Below are 18,341 nucleotides of genomic sequence, written 5' to 3' on the forward strand. Positions count from 1 at the left end.
GCTGCACGAGAATCTTGCACTGAGGTTTGCTTGCTCTAAGTGACCAATTAAGCTGATGCTCCTAGTGGACTAGGTCACAGCAAGAAAGGGATAGAAGCAAACGGAGCATCTCCCTCACTGTCATGAACCCAGAGAGTAAAAAGAGTGAGGAAACCCTCTTTTGTCCACAGATTTACAAACAAATACAAAAAGAAAATAAATAATATTCTAAGACAGTACAAATGCAAATACCGTTCCCTTGTGTCAATTACATAAAGCATGCCTACATATATAGAATGGTAATTCTTCTTCATTCACGGACAGGACATATGGCAGTGCACTATTCAAAATGTTTTGATAATCCTAAATTTTGTTTCTGGTGCTGAGAGATTATGACAGGAACTGCATTTGCAATTTATTAAATACTTCCAGGAATGAACAGTTCACTTTGTTTGGGACTTGTAGTTTTGAGTAATTAATCATCCATGGCACAAGCGCCAGTGAGGAGATACCCGTTGGTACCACTGGTCCCATTGGTGGTGGTCGCAGTATGGGAGTTCTTTCCTGGAGGTTCCGAGTCCTCCTCATCCGAGCTAGACTCAATATCACTTCGATCATCCTTGGACACCTGCGGAACACAAGAAGGTGAGTGCAACAGGCTCTGAAGAAATCATAAAGGTATAGCATGCTCAGAAGTACATGCGGTCATACATAAAGGAAAACATCTAAGTGTTTAAAAGGTCAAACAGGATAGGAACACTGCCAGAGTAATACATTCCTTTTCATTGGAGATAGAACAAAGTCAGTGATCAAGGGATGTAGGTGGACTTAGGCATCACAGGGGGTTAGCCTTGCTGATTTCCTGAAGTTACCTTTGGATATTTAGAATGTACTAGACCATGAACCCCACTCTTACTGGCAAAGGAGCATACCATACTACTAGAATGGCACTATAGGAATTTGGTACAAATAGAACTATTTATTCTTTGATGATCACATTCTCTTTGAGAATCCTTTACAGTCAGCTCTCAATTACGCTAATGGAGATATTTACTAGCTCTGATCATTAAAACATCATTCTTATTTGGCTTTTTAATGTTTTCTTGTATGATTTAATTTGTCTTTCTGTCTGCTAGAATTAAGTAGAAATTTTGTTTTATATACAACATAACAACTAATGGCAGCAGGAGGCATTTGGGGTACCCGCTGGGTAAGGAATTGTTTAAAATATTTCCCAAGAAAAATCTAGTGACTGGATCATCATAAATTGACTCCCATCATCATGAACTGACTCCCATCATTCCAAAGTTCTTCCATCCTCCATTCAGACTCATCCAATCATGAGGATGACTTGGCATCAGGATATAAGTCTATACATTTCCATAAAGAATGAAAAAAAACCATATGGTCTCATAAGGAGGTAATGTAGGAAGAAATTAAGGAAATACTCTACTGCTTTTAAATTAAAATCGTTTGTACCTCCTACTTTATGCCTACAGACATAGTGAACATTTATCCCAACAGGCCTTAACACCCCTGAGTAACTGAGTGGCAATAGGGACCTGGTGGCTTGTTTGGCTTCAAAGAATGTTTCCCAATCTAGTCCCTTTTGATTCTCTAAAGGCTGGGCTGAAAAGCTGGCAGAGTCTCCTGGGAAGCATTTCAGAATGAACTGAGGGATTTCCTACATCTCATTCTCTCTGTGTCACTGCTACCCTCCAACTGGAGAATGGTGGAACCCACTGCACTCCCAACCTGAGAAGCCCCCCATTCCTGCAGGACAATTATCACCTCTATCAAGTGGGGTGGGTTTGGGAGAAGGTGAGAACTGAGCACTGCTGCTCCAGCCTAAGCAGAGATGATTGAGTAAATATGTAAAAATGGATCTCACTCTAATGGCCCTTGAGATGAGACTTAGCTCACAAGGACCATCTCCAAGAAAATTTAGATACTGAAACACCGAAAGGACTGGATTATAAGGATACTTTAACTTAAAAATAAAAGATGGGTCACAAAGACAGCATTAGAATAAAAGCTCCACTACATTTAGCAATCCATTAGTCATAAATTAAGCTGCTAATGGGAAAGAAAACTCCAGTTTTAAAGAGTGATTAATTTACATTTGCATGCTTAGTAAGATTATTTTTAATTACATTTGGAAAAAAATTTATACTTAAGTTACCTTCAAAGAAAGGAACAGTTTAGAGTATCTTAAAATAACGCACGGGAATATAAAGCCCATGACTCGTGGCTAAAAGTTTGAAGCCTGAGATCTGGAATAAAATTGATTGCCTCCTTGAAAAGTTGAAGGAGTAAGCTGGAGAGAAGACAATATACCTGGTAGAAATAGCAGTGCAATAAGGCCACAACTTATCTAATCTATGGCCCCCTTGCATTTTCAGTTACCATTATCATATTGACAGTATTGTGCAATTTGTATGCAAATAAGGACAGGAGAGGCTTTTTGTTGTTGTTTTTGTTAGTAGAAATACATGCTCATTTTAGAGTAGGAGGTCATAAAGAAAGAGATAAACTTTTGCTTCTAAACAATTCATTGCTCTAATTATTTTCGATTTACATAGGAGATGATGCCAAGTATAGGCTTCATACTACGTGGCTCGATGCCCCGAGCCTCCGTGGCAGGTGCTTACGGAGGACAAAGTGGTCAGGTGCTGTCCTGCAGCCCAGGGCAGTCTTGGCAAAGAGCTGATGCTCAGACCTCCCTGCTGGAACATGCTGATCCTCTCCTCAACTTAGTTCCGCTTCTCCTACTTCACTTTGGTCTATTTCTGTTTTTCAACCAATGTTGAGCACCAGTGAAAGAAATCCACTTCTTTCTCTATTGGATCATGCAAAATGTAGCAGAATGCAGGCTCACACAAAAGGGCACTAACTGAGCTGTCCCTAGCATCCCTCACAGCTGGTGGGAGCCACACCTTGGTTAGAGCCTCGAGGCAGTGTCAACAGATTAGACAGAACAATATGCATGGAGGCAAAAGCACCAGAGTGTTGTTCCAAAGGCTAACGTGGAAGCCAGGATGGAGAGAGAGAGGGGTGAGAAACTTACATGTAAAGGGTTCCACTTCCCAGACTTCCAGGTGGGCAGAAGGAAGAGAACAAACAACGAAAGTAAGAAAATGTTGCAGAGAATGTTCCAGAAAAGTCACTGCTCTACACAGAGGGGTTGAGGCCCAGGATGCTTTATTATGAGCCCCATTTTTAACCAAAGAGATTTAACTAAATATTTACTGGCAAGTTATAAATGGTCAGAATGCATCAAGTAACACTTCTGATAAAAGAGTTATTAAATTTCTGTTTAATATAAATATAATCAGAGAAGGACCAAAGGAGATAGAGAAAGGGAGAACAGGAACACAGTCAATAATGTATTTCCATGAATCTAAAATTATGAATGCAGCTCGTTCAGCAAAGCAATGCAGATCACTCAGCAAAGCAATACTACATGTAAAAAAATCACTAAGAGAAAATGAAAATTTGTATTATGTTTCCAAGAGGTTATGCTAAACTTTGAAGGAGAAAAAGCAGTTTTGATGAAATTCTAAATAATAAATAATGTTCTTGGTGATTCAGAAGAACCCCAAACCATAATTTTCTGTGACATATTAGAAAGGGTGAGTGTTATCTTACCTTGCCTTTTGAAATAGCTTTGCAAGCTATTTTTACGATCAAGTAAGACCAGAAGCAGTTCAAGCCTTGTATTACCAACAGCAGTAGGTTAAAAACCCACCAGGAAGGGTAAGGTCCAACAATCTCCCAACTTTCAAATAATGTGGTATTTAACACCCTAAGGAAAAGGAGAAAGTAATCATTGAACACAACTTTTCACTGCCTTCAAAGGAACTCTAGTTACTGCAAAGAAGCATGAACCCACTGATACCCACTGACTGCTCCCTTGCAAGGATGGTCTGGAAGCTAACTACTTCACCTAAGAGTCATCACCTGGATGATTCCACAAGTGACATCACATTCCTTAGGATTCTAGCTTGAATAGTGTACTTAGGTTCCCCTTCATTTTTGTTGTCATTTCTTCCATTAATTTTCATCACAGGTTTTGATTGATTCTATTTCTCATTACTTGTTAAAAGGCCTGTACTGTCCTTGTTGCTTTGCGTCTTTAAGTAAGTGTGAGGAACATCATTTAGTAACATTACATTGCAAGAAAAAAGGAGCAATTAATTTCAGAAACACCAGTGAAGCTTAAACTACATGCCTAGCATAGTGAGAGTTGGCATATACATAAGACCTAACCCCTGTCCTCAAGTGGTTTATAGCCTCAAAGGAGAGCCTTAATTTTGGGCTGGGTCCATATTTTGTAAGCCTTTTCCTGGTAAAGAACTGGAAACTGAAAGATATTATACGGAAGTGATGTCTTGAGATGAGTGTTGGAAGGATTTTTTTTTTAATTATTAGAATATACCAAGTATACTTAGTTTTAAGAGTATGTACTTAAGGCAGGCAGAAGTGTTTGAAGTAATTGCTTGTCTTTGTTATCCACCATCAGGACTAGGACGGAGCAGCCACGTGGGGCAGATAAACGATACAGGATGGTGGTCTCAGCGCGTCACACTCATCCCTGCTGTGTCTACTCCTAAGCCGCTGGAAGGTGATTTTTGCCTTCTGGACTCACAGTGCCGCCACACAGAAGCTCAGCAGTCACAGATTTTCGAATTATTCCATTTCTTTGCCTTCCTCCTGAGTGCTGGGCTGGTTTGGAGATCTCAGTAGGTTAACAAAACTCATCTAAGTGTATTTCCACCAACTGTCACTGCACTGCTTTGCCAGGACCCTACAGGAGAGGTCAGGTGGACAGGACTTGGTGACTAAGGGAGAAGGATGGAAAACTCTTGAATGCAAGACCACTTGTGCAAGAGCAGAAGGCACATATACAGAGCATTTTAATATAAGAGTGTGATGAGTGCTTTGAAAAAAGTTAAGAAGAGTACTTAGTAAATTCACAAAGGGAAAAACAAATTGAGTTAAGAGATCAAGAAAAAATGGAGAATGAATACTAGAAAAACAGGTCTGTGTCCAGTTCAGCTAACCTGCAGTCAACAGACCAGAATGAGACAGAGTGTGACTCTCATCCTGCCATGCTAGTTACCTCTCAAGAACAATGCTCAACACACGTGGATGTTAAAATTCTAAAATTGAGAGTATGGGATTTAATTTGACAATTCATTAGGAGTATACTACTCTATGATATAATAGTAGTATTCATTCTGGTGGAAGAGGACCAACATTAGGAAATCTATTAATAAAATTATCACACATCCATAGGCCAAATCGGTACAAACCTAATTATTTCAACTGCACTAAGAGACATTTGGCAATGTTCAATTCCCCATTGCTGATATTTAAAATCTGGAACTCAAAGTACTTAATATGATTTTTATTCAATTCAACTCAGCAGTGGGCATAATATCGGAGTTATTGACTTTATAATCAGGAACAGTCAGCATCACCATTATTATTTAACCCTATTCTGGAGGTTCCAGCTATAAAGTGTGGTAGAAATAATAGGCATTAAAATAATTAAAATAATAGGCGTTAAATTTCTATAACAGCAATGAAAATTTCCAATAACAGAGTGGTTAAAAATTATAAAGAAATTCTAGAAATTATTAAGTCACTCAAAGTGGTAAATATGTTTCAAGACTTTCTTTTGATAGATAAAAATCATAATATCCCAACTTCATAAGATAAATATATATTTTGTATACACACAGAGAAAATGAAGAGAATTATAATTCATTGGAAGATATTAATCAAAGCCATGTTGGACTTTCTTTGGTGGACTGGGGAATTTTTCATTTTCTTTAAAAAATTTATTTATTTATTTAGGCTGTGCTGGGCCTTTGTTGCTGCTCGGGTTTTTCTCTAGTTGACGCAAGCGAGGGCTACTCTCTAGTAGCAGCGAGAGGGCTCCTCTTGTCGCAGAGCCTGGGCTTGATTGCACGCGGACTCCAGTAGTTGCAGCACGTGGGCTCAGATATTGCAGTTTCTGAGCTCCAGAGCACAGGCTCAGTAATCGCGGCGCACGGGCTCAGCTGCTCTTCGGCATGCGGGATCTTCCCGGGTCAGAGACTGAATCCGTGTCTCCTACACTGGCAGGTGGATTCCTTGCCACTGAGCCACCAGGGAAACCCTATATTTTCTTCTTTACATTCTTCATTTTTCCAAATCCATCACCAATAATTAGGAAAAAAACACAAGTTTTTTTGTAAAAAGGAATAAGTTAGGATAATGCCTGTAAAGACGCAGCCATCTCTTTTTACACCAGGTTGTGGGCCCCAGGACAACAGGTCTAAACAAAGTTCAACTCCTGGATAGTGAGAGAGGACTCCTACATCTCATTTTTTTCTATCTCCAGCACCTTGCAAAATACTGGGAAGTGATTTGCTTACTGGACCTGCTGGCTGATAGACCGTGTGTTTGTTCAGTAATCAAATAGACAGATATGCACAAGACAGCTCTGGAATAATCACAATAGTTTTCTTTCAGAACCAGCTCTGCTTCTTGACATAGTAAACATGTTGACCTTCAGAGGGAATTTAGTCTCATTTGAACAAAAAGAGGTCTTGTAGAAATGGCAACAATGACTGTGTGATGCTACGCATTATAAATTAGCCTTTGCTGAATTATGGGTTTGAGAGCCTTTCTCACCATTATAGTTTGTTTGGCTTATTATGAACAGAGTGTCATGCAGTCGCTGGTGACATGATATCCACATTAATTTTGGAAATGCTGCATCAGAATTCATAGGCTTTGCCATGACAGTCAGTGGCATCTCTGAGATTCCGCTCAGAAGTAATGGATTTCTTTGAAAATTGACTTGGCTGCCTGCAGAGACCTTTGGGAAAATACAATCAGTGCACCAAATGGATTTATCTCTCAGTGAGAAGCTGGGGAAGAAAAACAACATATGAGGAATTGGGACTGAGGAGAGAGATATTATGCCACCTGGATTCTGAAAAACAGTGAACCCAGGAAACAGAGCCTCTGTTTAGCCACGAAATGTTTCTCATGAGAACACTGTCCCCTTTGGGGCAAACTATTAAAATGGTGATTATAGGATTTTGCCCTTTCCCAGAGGTTAGGGTTGCTGCTGCTGCTAAGTCGCTTCAGTAGTGTCCGACTCTGTGCGACCCCATAGACGGCAGCCCACCAGGCTCCCCCGTCCCTGGGATTCTCCAGGCAAGAACACTGGAGTGGGTTGTCATTTCCTTCTCCAACGTATGAACGTGAAAAGTGAAAGTGAAGTCGCTCAGTCGTGTCCGACTCTAGCGACCCCATGGACTGCAGCCTACCAGGCTCCTCTGTCCATGGAATTTTCCAGGCAAGAGTACACTGGAGTGGGGTGCCATTGCCTTCTCCGAGGTTAGGGTTAGGAGTGTCTATTTAATGATGTCATTACAAATCTATGGTGACAGGTCTCTGAAGAGCGGTTATATCTGAGGGAGGGCTACTGGAGGGACAAGGAGGGAGGCGGCTGGGATGCTGGAAACATCCTTGATCTTGATTCAGGTGGTAATTATGAAGATTATTTACAGGCAAAATTTTACAAATGTATCAAGTTATATATTGAAGATCTATGTAGGACATTGTGAACATTATATCTCCATCAACTAAAACATAAAAAAGTACTCTTGGGCCAAACACTGCCAATTTGCAACCTCTGGGTTGCATAGTTACTATATTATCAGTATTTCTACCTGCCCTCCTCCCCCGTGCCACCACCTAATATAAATTCAAGGTATACCTTCTGAGAAAACAGATTGTTTTCCTTTCCCCCAAATAGCCTACAGCATCAAACCTCCTGTTGCTCTAATCAAGTGGTGGAGAGTTTGGAGACACCAGGGACCAGAAAAGGCCATTTTCCTTTTCATTAAGGTTAGGCTCACTTAACCACTAGATGGCGCATCACGCATGTACAAAATGTGCTCAAGTAGGTCTATTCTGCCAGAACCTTGTGCCATAGTCTGGGTCCCAGGCAAAAAAAATCACTCCATCATCAGGTAACACCTTCCTAAGAATCTCTCTAAACAATGGAATCAAGAGTCCCAGTCCCTTCTGTGCTTCTTTCTTCCTGCATAATTCCCACTAGAAATGATGCCTGCAGGGCAAAGCTCCAAGCAGTTCACTGGTGATGTGAAGACGCACAAGTTGCCACCCCAATAGTTTAGCTTTGATGGGGTATTTTAATGGCTTTTTAATGAATCATGAGAATTTAGTCTGACTGTGACCTATAGTTACTTTTGCTCATGCTTTCCTTTTATGGATTCTTCATATTAAATTTGATTATTTCAGAAATATGTATATACAGGCTACGTGGGGATTGTGGGGGAGGGGAATATATACATTTGTACAGAAAATTTTACCTTTTTTTTAAGCAAAGCAAACTCATGCCAGTGTGACTTCTGCTTTCCCCTTAAATCTCAAAATTTCTAACGTTTCCTACTGTCAGAGAGCACAGTGTCAAAAGATCTCCACTGATATCTCATTCAGAAAAGCTATAACCGGTGCCTTTCCCCCATTCTTATCATGACTGCCAACTCAAGAGTTTAGGTTTATATGCAAAGTTATGCAAAGTTAGATAAACATCCTTACTTTCCACTCCATGTATCTTACTTTTAAAATATCCCACTGATTTAGAGGCAGGACCACATATCAATGGTTGGAATATTAAAGATGACAGAGGCCCGAGTTCTTTCACTATATGAATGAAGTTATAGGTGGGTGATTATGATGAGGCCATGGTAAGTAACCATAAGCTTTGCCTGCTCCCTGCCCCCTGCTACCTCCACCTAAAAGCTCCATCTGAGCCTTGGGTTTTGTGTTTCTAGAGTGGTCTATATAAAAACCACAATAATTAGAGGGGCTTCCCAGATGGAACTAGTGGTAAAGAACCTGCCTGCCAATGCAGGAGACGTAAGAGATGCGGGTTTGATCCCTAGGTCGGGAAGGTCCCTTGGAGGAGGGCATGGCAACCCACTCTAGCATTCTTGCTTGGAGAATCCCACGGACAGAGGAGCCAGGTGGGCTACAGTCCAGAGGGTTGCAAAGAGCCAGAGGCCACTGAAGCAACATGGCATGAACACACATACTCAAATATCCAAAGAGGGTCAAGACTGCTTCTCAGGGAGAATCAGGTTCAGGGCCTCACGCTGGGGATTGCTGCATGAAGCCAGTGGGGGTAGACTAGAAAGGGAAACTTGTTTTACAGTCAGAATTAAGGTGTTCTTTACTTTAGAGCTTTTGAATGGCCTTTGACTTTGCTTTTTCAGAGAGACTGCAGTATATTTCAGGATGTGTGCGACTCTGGCATTTATTTTCATTCGACCTACATGAAACATAAAAGAAAAGTAGATTCTACCTGAAACTTATCCATAATCTACTGGCATGTTTTGCTCATTTTAAAGTAGATGCTAGTAGAAAAGCATTTATAATGTACTCTCAACAGAAACCATGAACACAATACCTGAAAAAGGAGTCAGGTAGTTAATTCACTGTGATAAGAAATCCTCTTTGTCCTGGGTTTCTTAAGGCAGTAAAAACCCCAGGCCTAAAGAACAATTTGGTCAAGTGTTGGGTAGTCAAGGCTGCTACATGACTGACAAACTCACTCTCAATTTTCTTTTAACAAGATGGTCCCACCCACAGCTTGGGTTTCTCCACAGCACTAGTGTGGGTCAGCAAGATCTCTTTTAGGAGGACAGCTTCTGGGTGGCTTGCAGCCTGGGTGCCTAATTATCTCAAATAATAGATACACGAAGTCTGTAGCAGACACAGGAGTGATTTCTCTATCCTTGATAGGAAGCGAAACTTGAACATGGAGGGACCATCTGTCTTTCTTCTAGCAATGGGCATATCAGTTCTGTCGTATTCTATCCAAGTAAGACATGGGATCAATTCGTTTATTTTTATTTTTAGGTCATAGGCTGGTCAGACTTAGACACTGATCCCTTATAACACAGCACGCTTGTCTCTGGTGACTTCCTTGCCAAGGTGGATGTTTTTCTCAAAATTAGTCATTGCCCTCTTGCTGTCCCATTTGCCATCTGTCCGCCTGAGTTCCCAACCCCTTCACTGCCTGGTCTGCCTTTCTGTGTTCCTGACCTCCCAACCTGAGTTTCTCTATCCTAGAACATGTCCATCAAGCTGTATCCTGATTCTTACATGCCTGCTTTCAACCCTCTGCCTACCTCTTAGTTACCTACATGACCCTACAACAGACTACTCTGGTTCCCAATAACTGCTCTCTATTAAATAGTTAGCATGTGTTGAGCACTGGCCCAAACATGATAAATACATGTACTATGCTTAGTTGCTCAGTCGTGTCTGACTCTGCGACCTCATGGACTGTAGCCCACCAGGCTCCTCTGTCCATGGGGATTCTCCAGGCAAGAATACGGGAGGGGGTTGCCATGCAACCCCCCAGGGGATCTTCCCAACCCAGGGATCAAACCGAGGTCTCCTGCATTGCAGGCAGATTCTTTACTGTCTGAGCCACCAGGGAAGCCCATGAATACTGGAGTGGGTGGCCTATTCCTTCTCCAGGGGATTTTCCTGACCCAGGAAATTGAACCAAGGTCTCCTGCATTGCAGGCAGACTCTTTACCAGCTGAGCTACCAGAGAAGCCTGTTATTTACATGATTCTTTCAAAAACTCACACAGTAGAAATCCCATATAGTAGAATACTTACACTAGCTAACATTTATTCTTAACTATGTGTTAGGTACTGGGCTCAGGTTTTACATGCTTTAACTCATTAAACCCTCATGAAATAAACCTTATGGATAAATCCTATTTTTTCTAAGTAGGTACTATTATATCTATTTTACAGTTGAAGAAACTTAAGCACAGGTTTGTCTGTATACCCAACACTACCCCCTCACTGTGGGGTATACATATTAGTAAGCCTCAAAGAACTCATAATTAAGTTGAGGAGCTGGGGTTGGAATATAAATTGGCATATTGTATTTGGTGGATAATGCTACCACATGTATCAAAATGTTCATATCTACTGAGGCTGTGAATCTATTTCCAAACCTTTTTTCCTAAGGAAGAGTTTCAGGGATTTATAAGATTTAGCCGTAAGGATATTCATTTAAATATTATTTATAGCAGCACATTACTTGAAATATCCTAGATAATGTCTAAAAATAGAGTACTTATGAATAAACAATGATCTTCTCATAAGATGAAATACTCGTAGCTAATAAAATTATGTTATAGAAGAATATTTAATGAAGTGGAAAAAAGTTTATGGTACAATGTTAAATGAGAAAAACAAAGCTATAAAACAGTATGTGCAGAATGAGCCCATTTTGGTAAAGAAGATGTAATTTTAAGCATATAAAATGTTAGAAACAAAGATATCAAATTATGAACAGCAGTTATTTCAGAACTATGGGACTTTTCTTTTCTTTGTGGTGTTTCATATTCCATGACATTTCTATAATGAAATTTAACTACAACATGTATATAATTCCATAAATAAATATCAGTTTAAGTTAAAACTTGAGGAAATCCAGTGAGAATGATAATTGATTGCTGTTGTTGCTGTTCAGTTGCTAAGTTGTGTCTGACTCTGTGACCGCCTGGAATGCAGCACGCCAGGCTCTTCTGTCCTCCACTATCTCCCAGAGTTTGCTCAAATGCATGTCCATCGAGTTAGTGATGCAAACGATCTCATCCTCTACCACCCCTTTCTCCTTTTGCCTTCAATAGCTAAGTGCTATCCAAAGCCTCTGAAGGCCTATCTAGGGCAAAGAAGGTAACAAATTTTTGTAGAGGTGGATGGATTTCCTGAAAGCCACCTCCTCCAAGGCTCAGAGCTGCAGAGGGGCAGCCCGGCTTGGCTGGGGGCGGGGGGGAGGGTTCTCCCTGAAGTCCCAGCTTCCTGCTCTGGATGGGGAGATGGTGACTGACAGCAATTGTCTGTGGTCACACCAGCTGGTCGTCCTGTTCCCTCAGGCAGGCAGGTTTTATATGAGTGGGGTGGGGGTGGCTGGCTCCTGGGAGTGCTGAGGAGAGCTGCTCACAGGGCAGAGCAGGGCGTCCAGTGGTGGCGAAGCCTCTGCCTCTCTGGGATAAGTCTGTTCACAGTGCGGCCTCCAAAGGCGGAAGCTTTTATTTCCTCTGAACAAAAGCAGCAGCTCGCTAAATTCAACCGTGGTTATGGGTGTGGAGATTTCTGAGATGGCAGAGAGGCCAACTGAACACACGTCCTAAGCACACTTGATTTGATCACTTTTGTCCCTGGAACGGGGGTTTGTTGGCCTGTTTGGGGCTGTTTTCATCAGAGTTCCCGGGATTTAGAGCTAATAACCGGCCTAAGAACTGTGAGACACACCTGGTCTCTGTACTCTCCTTCTGTTACTTTCTTATTTCATGATTTTGTGAAAGAAATGCGTCTGCAAGATATAAGAGACAGCTTCCGAAAACTATGGGTGCAACACCTGCAAATCTTGTCTTTGGGGGCAGGAAGAAATGGAAAGAGGATGGGGAAAGGGGGTAGAGAGAGAAGGCAATGTGGGATGGGAAATGGGCAGACAAACCAAGGAAGAGACAGGAGGCCTGCTTCCCTGGGGCCGTGCTCCAGCCTGGATCTTGAATCAGGACCAGGCCTTGCACAAACTCAGCGTGACATTTAATACCACCCTGTTCCTGGGATTAAATGTTACACTAATAAAAAGAGAGCCGCAAGACAAACAGTTGTGCCCTGGAAGTGGAGAGGGGAGAGGCTGTGCAAAGCTCAGGGCATGAAACTGAGCTGCTTCCACCTGTAACTGCCTGCTGCAAATCTGCCCAGTGTGATTTATTTGCTGGCAAATTCAGCGCAGGTGTGTATTCTAACAATTTACTGAGGAAGCAAGAATTACAAACCCTAACTTGCAGAGAGGGAAGGCCAAACTGCAGCAAACCTAGAGCCCCCCACCCCAGCATCTGACTCAGGGGTCCCAGGACGGCCGCTCAGCCAGGGTGTGCAGTTTCAGGACAGCAAAGAGTTCTTTTGCAGAAATCCCAACTGAAGATAGATCAAGGTAGTGGCCCTTGGACAAGTGGTTTTATTTGTTAAAACTCATCTTTGAATACTTTAAAGGCTAAAACTCCAATACTTTGGCCACCTGATGCGAAGAGCCCATTTACTGGGAAAGACCCTGATGCTGGGAAAGATTGAGGGCAGGAGGCGAAGGGGGCAACAGAGGATGAGAAGGTTGGATGGCATCACCGACTCAATGGACATAAGTTTGAGCAAACTCTGGGAGATAGTGAAGGACAGGGAAGCCTGGGGTGCCTCAGCCCATGGGGTTGCAAAGAGTCGGACACGACTGAGTGACTCAACAAAAACAACACAGTTTCCTGGGGGCTTCATCTAAAAACCAAAAAAAAAAAAAAATTAACTGGCAGGACAAGATACTCTGGTCCTACTAGTTAGAGTGTGCGTGTGTGTGTGTGTGTGTGTGCGTGTGCACTCAGATGTGTCTGACTGCGGAGCCCATGGGCTATAGGTAGCCTGCCAGGCGCCTCTGTCCATGGGATTTTCCAGGCAAGAATACTGGAGTGGGCTGCCACTGCCTTCTCCGGTGTTTAACTATACTTATCCATTCAACCTCAGTTACTTCTTCCCGTAGTCCCCGGTCACAAACAGAATGTTTACCGTCAGTGAGCTGAATATCTTCTGTCACTGACAGAAACAGCATTAGCCAAGGCCTTACCCTAAATCACAGAGAAAATTTCTTACACACCATTGGCTATCCCTGTGTACAGCACCTAGCACCTTGTTAGGAGGTGTGAGTGGCATTTGGGTGCCAATCTGGTACAGCTTTCACTCACATACATCATAGATGTTGATGAGTAAAGTGCTACATCACTGATGGAAAAGTAGGGAGAGCATATGAACAGATCACAGAGGAAATACAAATGCATTTGAAAACATGAATGAAATGTTCTACTGTGCTTATAATCCAATCAATGCTAAATTAAAATAAGAGATACTTATGCCAAAATTTGGGGGCTGATGTATCAACAACATCTGCAGCCCACTTTCAGATGATTTGGCAAGTGTAAGAGAAATGCATGTGTGTCAAAGAAATGCCATGAGTATGCAAGAGGTCACAGCTGATGAACGCAGGTGAGGAGCATATATATTTTTAAGTTCAGGAATATGCATGCAGTACTCTTTTTAACAGTGAAAAAGAAACAAATAGATGGTTAGTATGCATATCTATATGGTGGTATGTTAGTCATACATTAAAATTATGTCTTTTAATGGCATAGGATAATCCTCACAACTTAGTGAAAAGTGAAAAAAATCATATTAAATCATATGTAGTACGATACTCAGTTTTTGAATGCAAAATGTGATTAAAAGGAAATATTCCAAAATGTCCACATGGGTTAGTTCTGATTCTAGGAATTTAAAATAAAAGATTTTCTACATTTTCCAAATGTATGGACTATTCTTATAACGAGAGAAAACACTTGAGAACTTTTTTCAAGAATGATGATGATTTCAAGAAACACTTTTATGCTTTCAAGTTAAGTTTAAAAATATCTCTTTGCATCCCATTGTCAGCAGGAGGAGAGGTGGGGCTGAACACCTTTAGAAAGATGCCCAAAGTGTACACACACATGGAGGGGGCTCGAATCTGAGCCACAGCTGTTGGTTTTAGGATTCACGTTTCTATAAGCAAGCATCCTTAGCATGGCACTCAGGTGGTACTAAAGAGACAAATCCAAGGAAAAAAAAAACCCAGGAGGTCAGGTGGACCTTTCAGATTATTCTCCCCAACTCTTGCTCTACTGAGATCCTGCCTGGAGCCCATTGGCAGGGAGGTGGGCTTCCATTTGCATTCTTGTCCTGGGGGGCCACAGGTGAAGATGAGGGGCTGGGGTGAAGCACACAGCAGTTCAGTTCAGCTGCTCAGTCGTGTCTGACTCTTTGTGACCCCGTGGACTGTGGCACGCCGGGCCTCCCTGTCCATCACCAGCTCCCGGAGTTCACTCAGACTCACGTCCATCGAGTCAGTGATGCCATGCAGCCATCTCATCCTCTGTCATCCCCTTCTCCTGCCTTCATTCAATCTTTCCCAGCATCAGGGCCTTTTCCAATGAGTCGGTTCTTCGCATCAGGTGGCCAAAGTATTGGAGTTTCAGCTTCAGTATCAGTGAATATTCAGGACTGATTTCCTTTAGGATGGACTGGTTGGATCTCTTTGGAGTCAAATACTGGCTTTCTGGCATATATTTTTGGTTCAGGAATTATTTAAATATACATGTGATGTCTGGAGTTTGTATTAATATAAATATACATAATATGTTCACTGAGAATGTTCAAAATCAGGTTTTAGTCAGATGGTGTTTTTCAGTTTAAAACTAATTCCTCTTTAATCTGTAGAATTTAGAAACCTGATTTCTCCAGGTCCCACCTTGCGCAGGCACTTCAGTGAGGCTGTCCTGTAGGCTGGTGGCTCCCAGGCCTGTGGGTTGCTGGAATTCCCTGGGGAGCATCAACAGTACTGACACCTGTGATGGCCTCCAGAGACTGTCATTCAAATAGTCTGGGGTATAGCTTGAGTGGTGTGTTCTTTGAAAGGTCCCCAGATGATCCCAATGTGCAGACAAGTTTGGGAACTGCCTCTTTCATTCTCTATTTCCTTTCCCGACTTGTTTTTTTAAAAACCCACAAACACTTTTGATCAACCATTTCTGCTTTCAGTAGACATGATGCTTCTGGGTCATTTATGTTTGCATGCGGCAGAATGATATTTACCAGGCTTCGCATGAAATGTTTAAAATGTTGTCCCCTCTCCTACTTTAATGAGAACAACGGTGCCCTGGCATCAGAATCCCCAAGCTGGAGGTTACAAACTATCCTGATTCAGAGAAACCTGAGGACCCCATTCTTCCCTGCGCCTTGATTACCCTCCTTTGGGTTACACAAAGGTTATGCTTAACCTCCCAGGATTTTGCAGAAATTGTTCTTTGAAGCGAGTCTGAAGCATGAGCTTGTGAACTCATTCAGACAATAAGTAAAGCCTGACACAAAAGAAGCAAAGTGTCCACACATGCAGATGAAGAAGCCCAAAGCTGGAAGAGATGATGGTGTCCTTATCCCTGCCCACACATAATTGATACTAAAAGTGATTCCAAACCACAAAACTAAGAAAATTCCTAAAAATCTTTTTTTTTTTTTTGGCATGGGAAATCAAGTCAATTCTTGTTGAAATGTAAAAATATTAAAAAAAAATATTTATAGCCCACTTTGGGTCCTAAGCACACAATTTTTTTTAAAAGTCTTCATTGAATTTGTTACAATACCACTTCTGCTTTATGTTTTTGTTTTTTGGCCCTGGGGCATGTGGCATCCTAATTCCCCAAACAAGGATTGAACCGACACACCCTATATTCGAAGGTGAAGTCTTAAACGTCGACTACCAGCGACGTCCCCTAATACCGCACACTTAACTGGCCTTTTAGGTACCCTGCATGGAGTGTCCTTGGTGAGTGTCTGTAACTCATCACCCAGTTATGATGACTCGGATCACTTAACATCCAACTTGCTAAAGAGAAAACAATGACCATTATAGATTTTTACTTGATAAGAATAGTCCCCTTTAAATTCAGTCAATATTGCCAAGTTGCCTACGATATATCACTGGGCTTGTTATGTTTAAAACACCAGAGGAGACTATATAAAAGATTTTCATGTTCATTTTTGAAAAGCAACTCTCACATGGCTCCAGCTAGTAACTCACTGTCTGTTCAACCTTACCTCAAGTAGCCTCTTGCATTGGGATGGCAGATATAAATATGGACACAAATATTACTCTGCTTCTCTAACTGGGAGGGTTAGGAATGGCCCCATGGAGTGTGAGGCCGTGGGGCAACCAACCCCTTCCTCACAGAGGATATTGAGATAAGGGAAAACCAGTCTGCCTGAAAAGGCAGTCGAAATTCCAAATAAGCACTCGTCCCAAGGAGAAGGATGTTGAGCGGCAGCAGGGAGCCATCCTACTGTTCTGAAGCTGTGATGCTCAAAGATCTCAGGAATAATTGTAATCATTTGAATTACTCTTCTGCTTTGATCCTTCTAACACTGCCCACTGCAATTAGACTAAAATCCCAAACACATCCCAAGGCCCATAAAAATCCCCAATCTTGGACCTCTCCTACCTCCCCAACCTCAGGTCTGACCGCCTCCCTCTTGTTCATCAAGCTTCTTTCTGTTCCAGAAACAGGCCGACACTCTTCGCACCCCAGGGAGTTTCCTATGCTTGGCCGCTTCCTGTGACTTATCTTTTAATGTGTGTCTATTTCATTTTAGATACTTTCCTATGATTCCACTGCCTCTCACTTTAAAGCATAAGCTCTAAGAGTGCAGCGATTATGTGCATCTGACCCGCTTTAGGCACCGTAGGGAACCCTAGGTCCTGATAACAGGGGATGCTTGACCAATTCTCTTTCCAAGAAAACCGACAGCAGGTGTGACCCTCCCTTCAGCAGCCCCCAGAGGATCCCTGCTGGATACACTGATCTATAAGTACAGATAGAGCCAGGCAGCTTTTCACACTTGCCTCGTGATATTTATACCCATAGGTATAATTTTTCAGTGCATCCTGCTGTAATTGTTTTGGGTCTGTTTACTGCCGAGACGTTCATTTTCACAGAAGCATTAGACACGCAACAGGAAAAAAAAATGAGAACATTAGGCCCCTGAAAATAAAATTATTAGGATGCTAAGCAATAAAGGAGATGACACCTCACATTGAGGCTACTACAGAGAGGTTTTGGAAGACCTTTCAAGTGAACGCTGGAACACCCACAACCAAAGCAAACTGCAAAACCAACAAAATGCTAACGCTGTGCATTTTTATCATTATCCACTGTGATTTGTTTCTTCCTCTGCAGGGCATGACAAATGACACTGAAGTCAAAGCTCAACTTTTTTCCCCTTAAAGCCGTGACTATTTTCCTTGGAGCCTGGGCCCTCGACAACCACGCAGCTGCCAAGAATGTGCTCATCCCTTGAAACAAATGCTATGCTGAAACTGATGTTTTCAGGTGCCAACTGTATAGCCTGAGAACGTCTATGTTATTTACATGCCTCTCGTACCAAGGAATCAATGCTGAGAATATCACTGCTGCTGATTCTTGAATGTAGTGGTCACACTTGTGGTCTTTGGATATGAAGAGTGACATGCCATTAAAGTGTGCCCGCCTGAGTGGTCCTGAAATAACAATTTTGCTGATTTCTCTGTGAACTTTGATCTCATTACCAGCCTGCTCTAACAAAACAAATAAGCACACAGTCAAAATCATGCTTGTGATTCTT

At 42.0% G+C, this 18,341-nt stretch overlaps 1 protein-coding gene across 1 annotated transcript in view; it reads right to left on the reverse strand.

Moving 5' to 3' along the window:
• Nucleotides 1–454: 454 nt before the first annotated feature.
• The window catches only part of CERS6 (ceramide synthase 6), a 341,431-nt gene continuing 323,544 nt past the window's right edge, over nt 455–18,341 (reverse strand). Inside the window, exons 10-12 of the mRNA XM_052635449.1 lie at nt 3,628–3,784; nt 3,047–3,070; nt 455–607 (exon numbers count right to left, since the gene is read on the reverse strand). Of these exons, the coding sequence (XP_052491409.1) occupies nt 455–607; nt 3,047–3,070; nt 3,628–3,784 (334 nt within the window). The remainder of the gene's footprint in view (nt 608–3,046; nt 3,071–3,627; nt 3,785–18,341) is intronic.

Source organism: Budorcas taxicolor, chromosome 2 (genome assembly GCF_023091745.1).
Source record: "Budorcas taxicolor isolate Tak-1 chromosome 2, Takin1.1, whole genome shotgun sequence".
Classification (NCBI taxonomy): Eukaryota; Metazoa; Chordata; class Mammalia; order Artiodactyla; family Bovidae; genus Budorcas; species Budorcas taxicolor.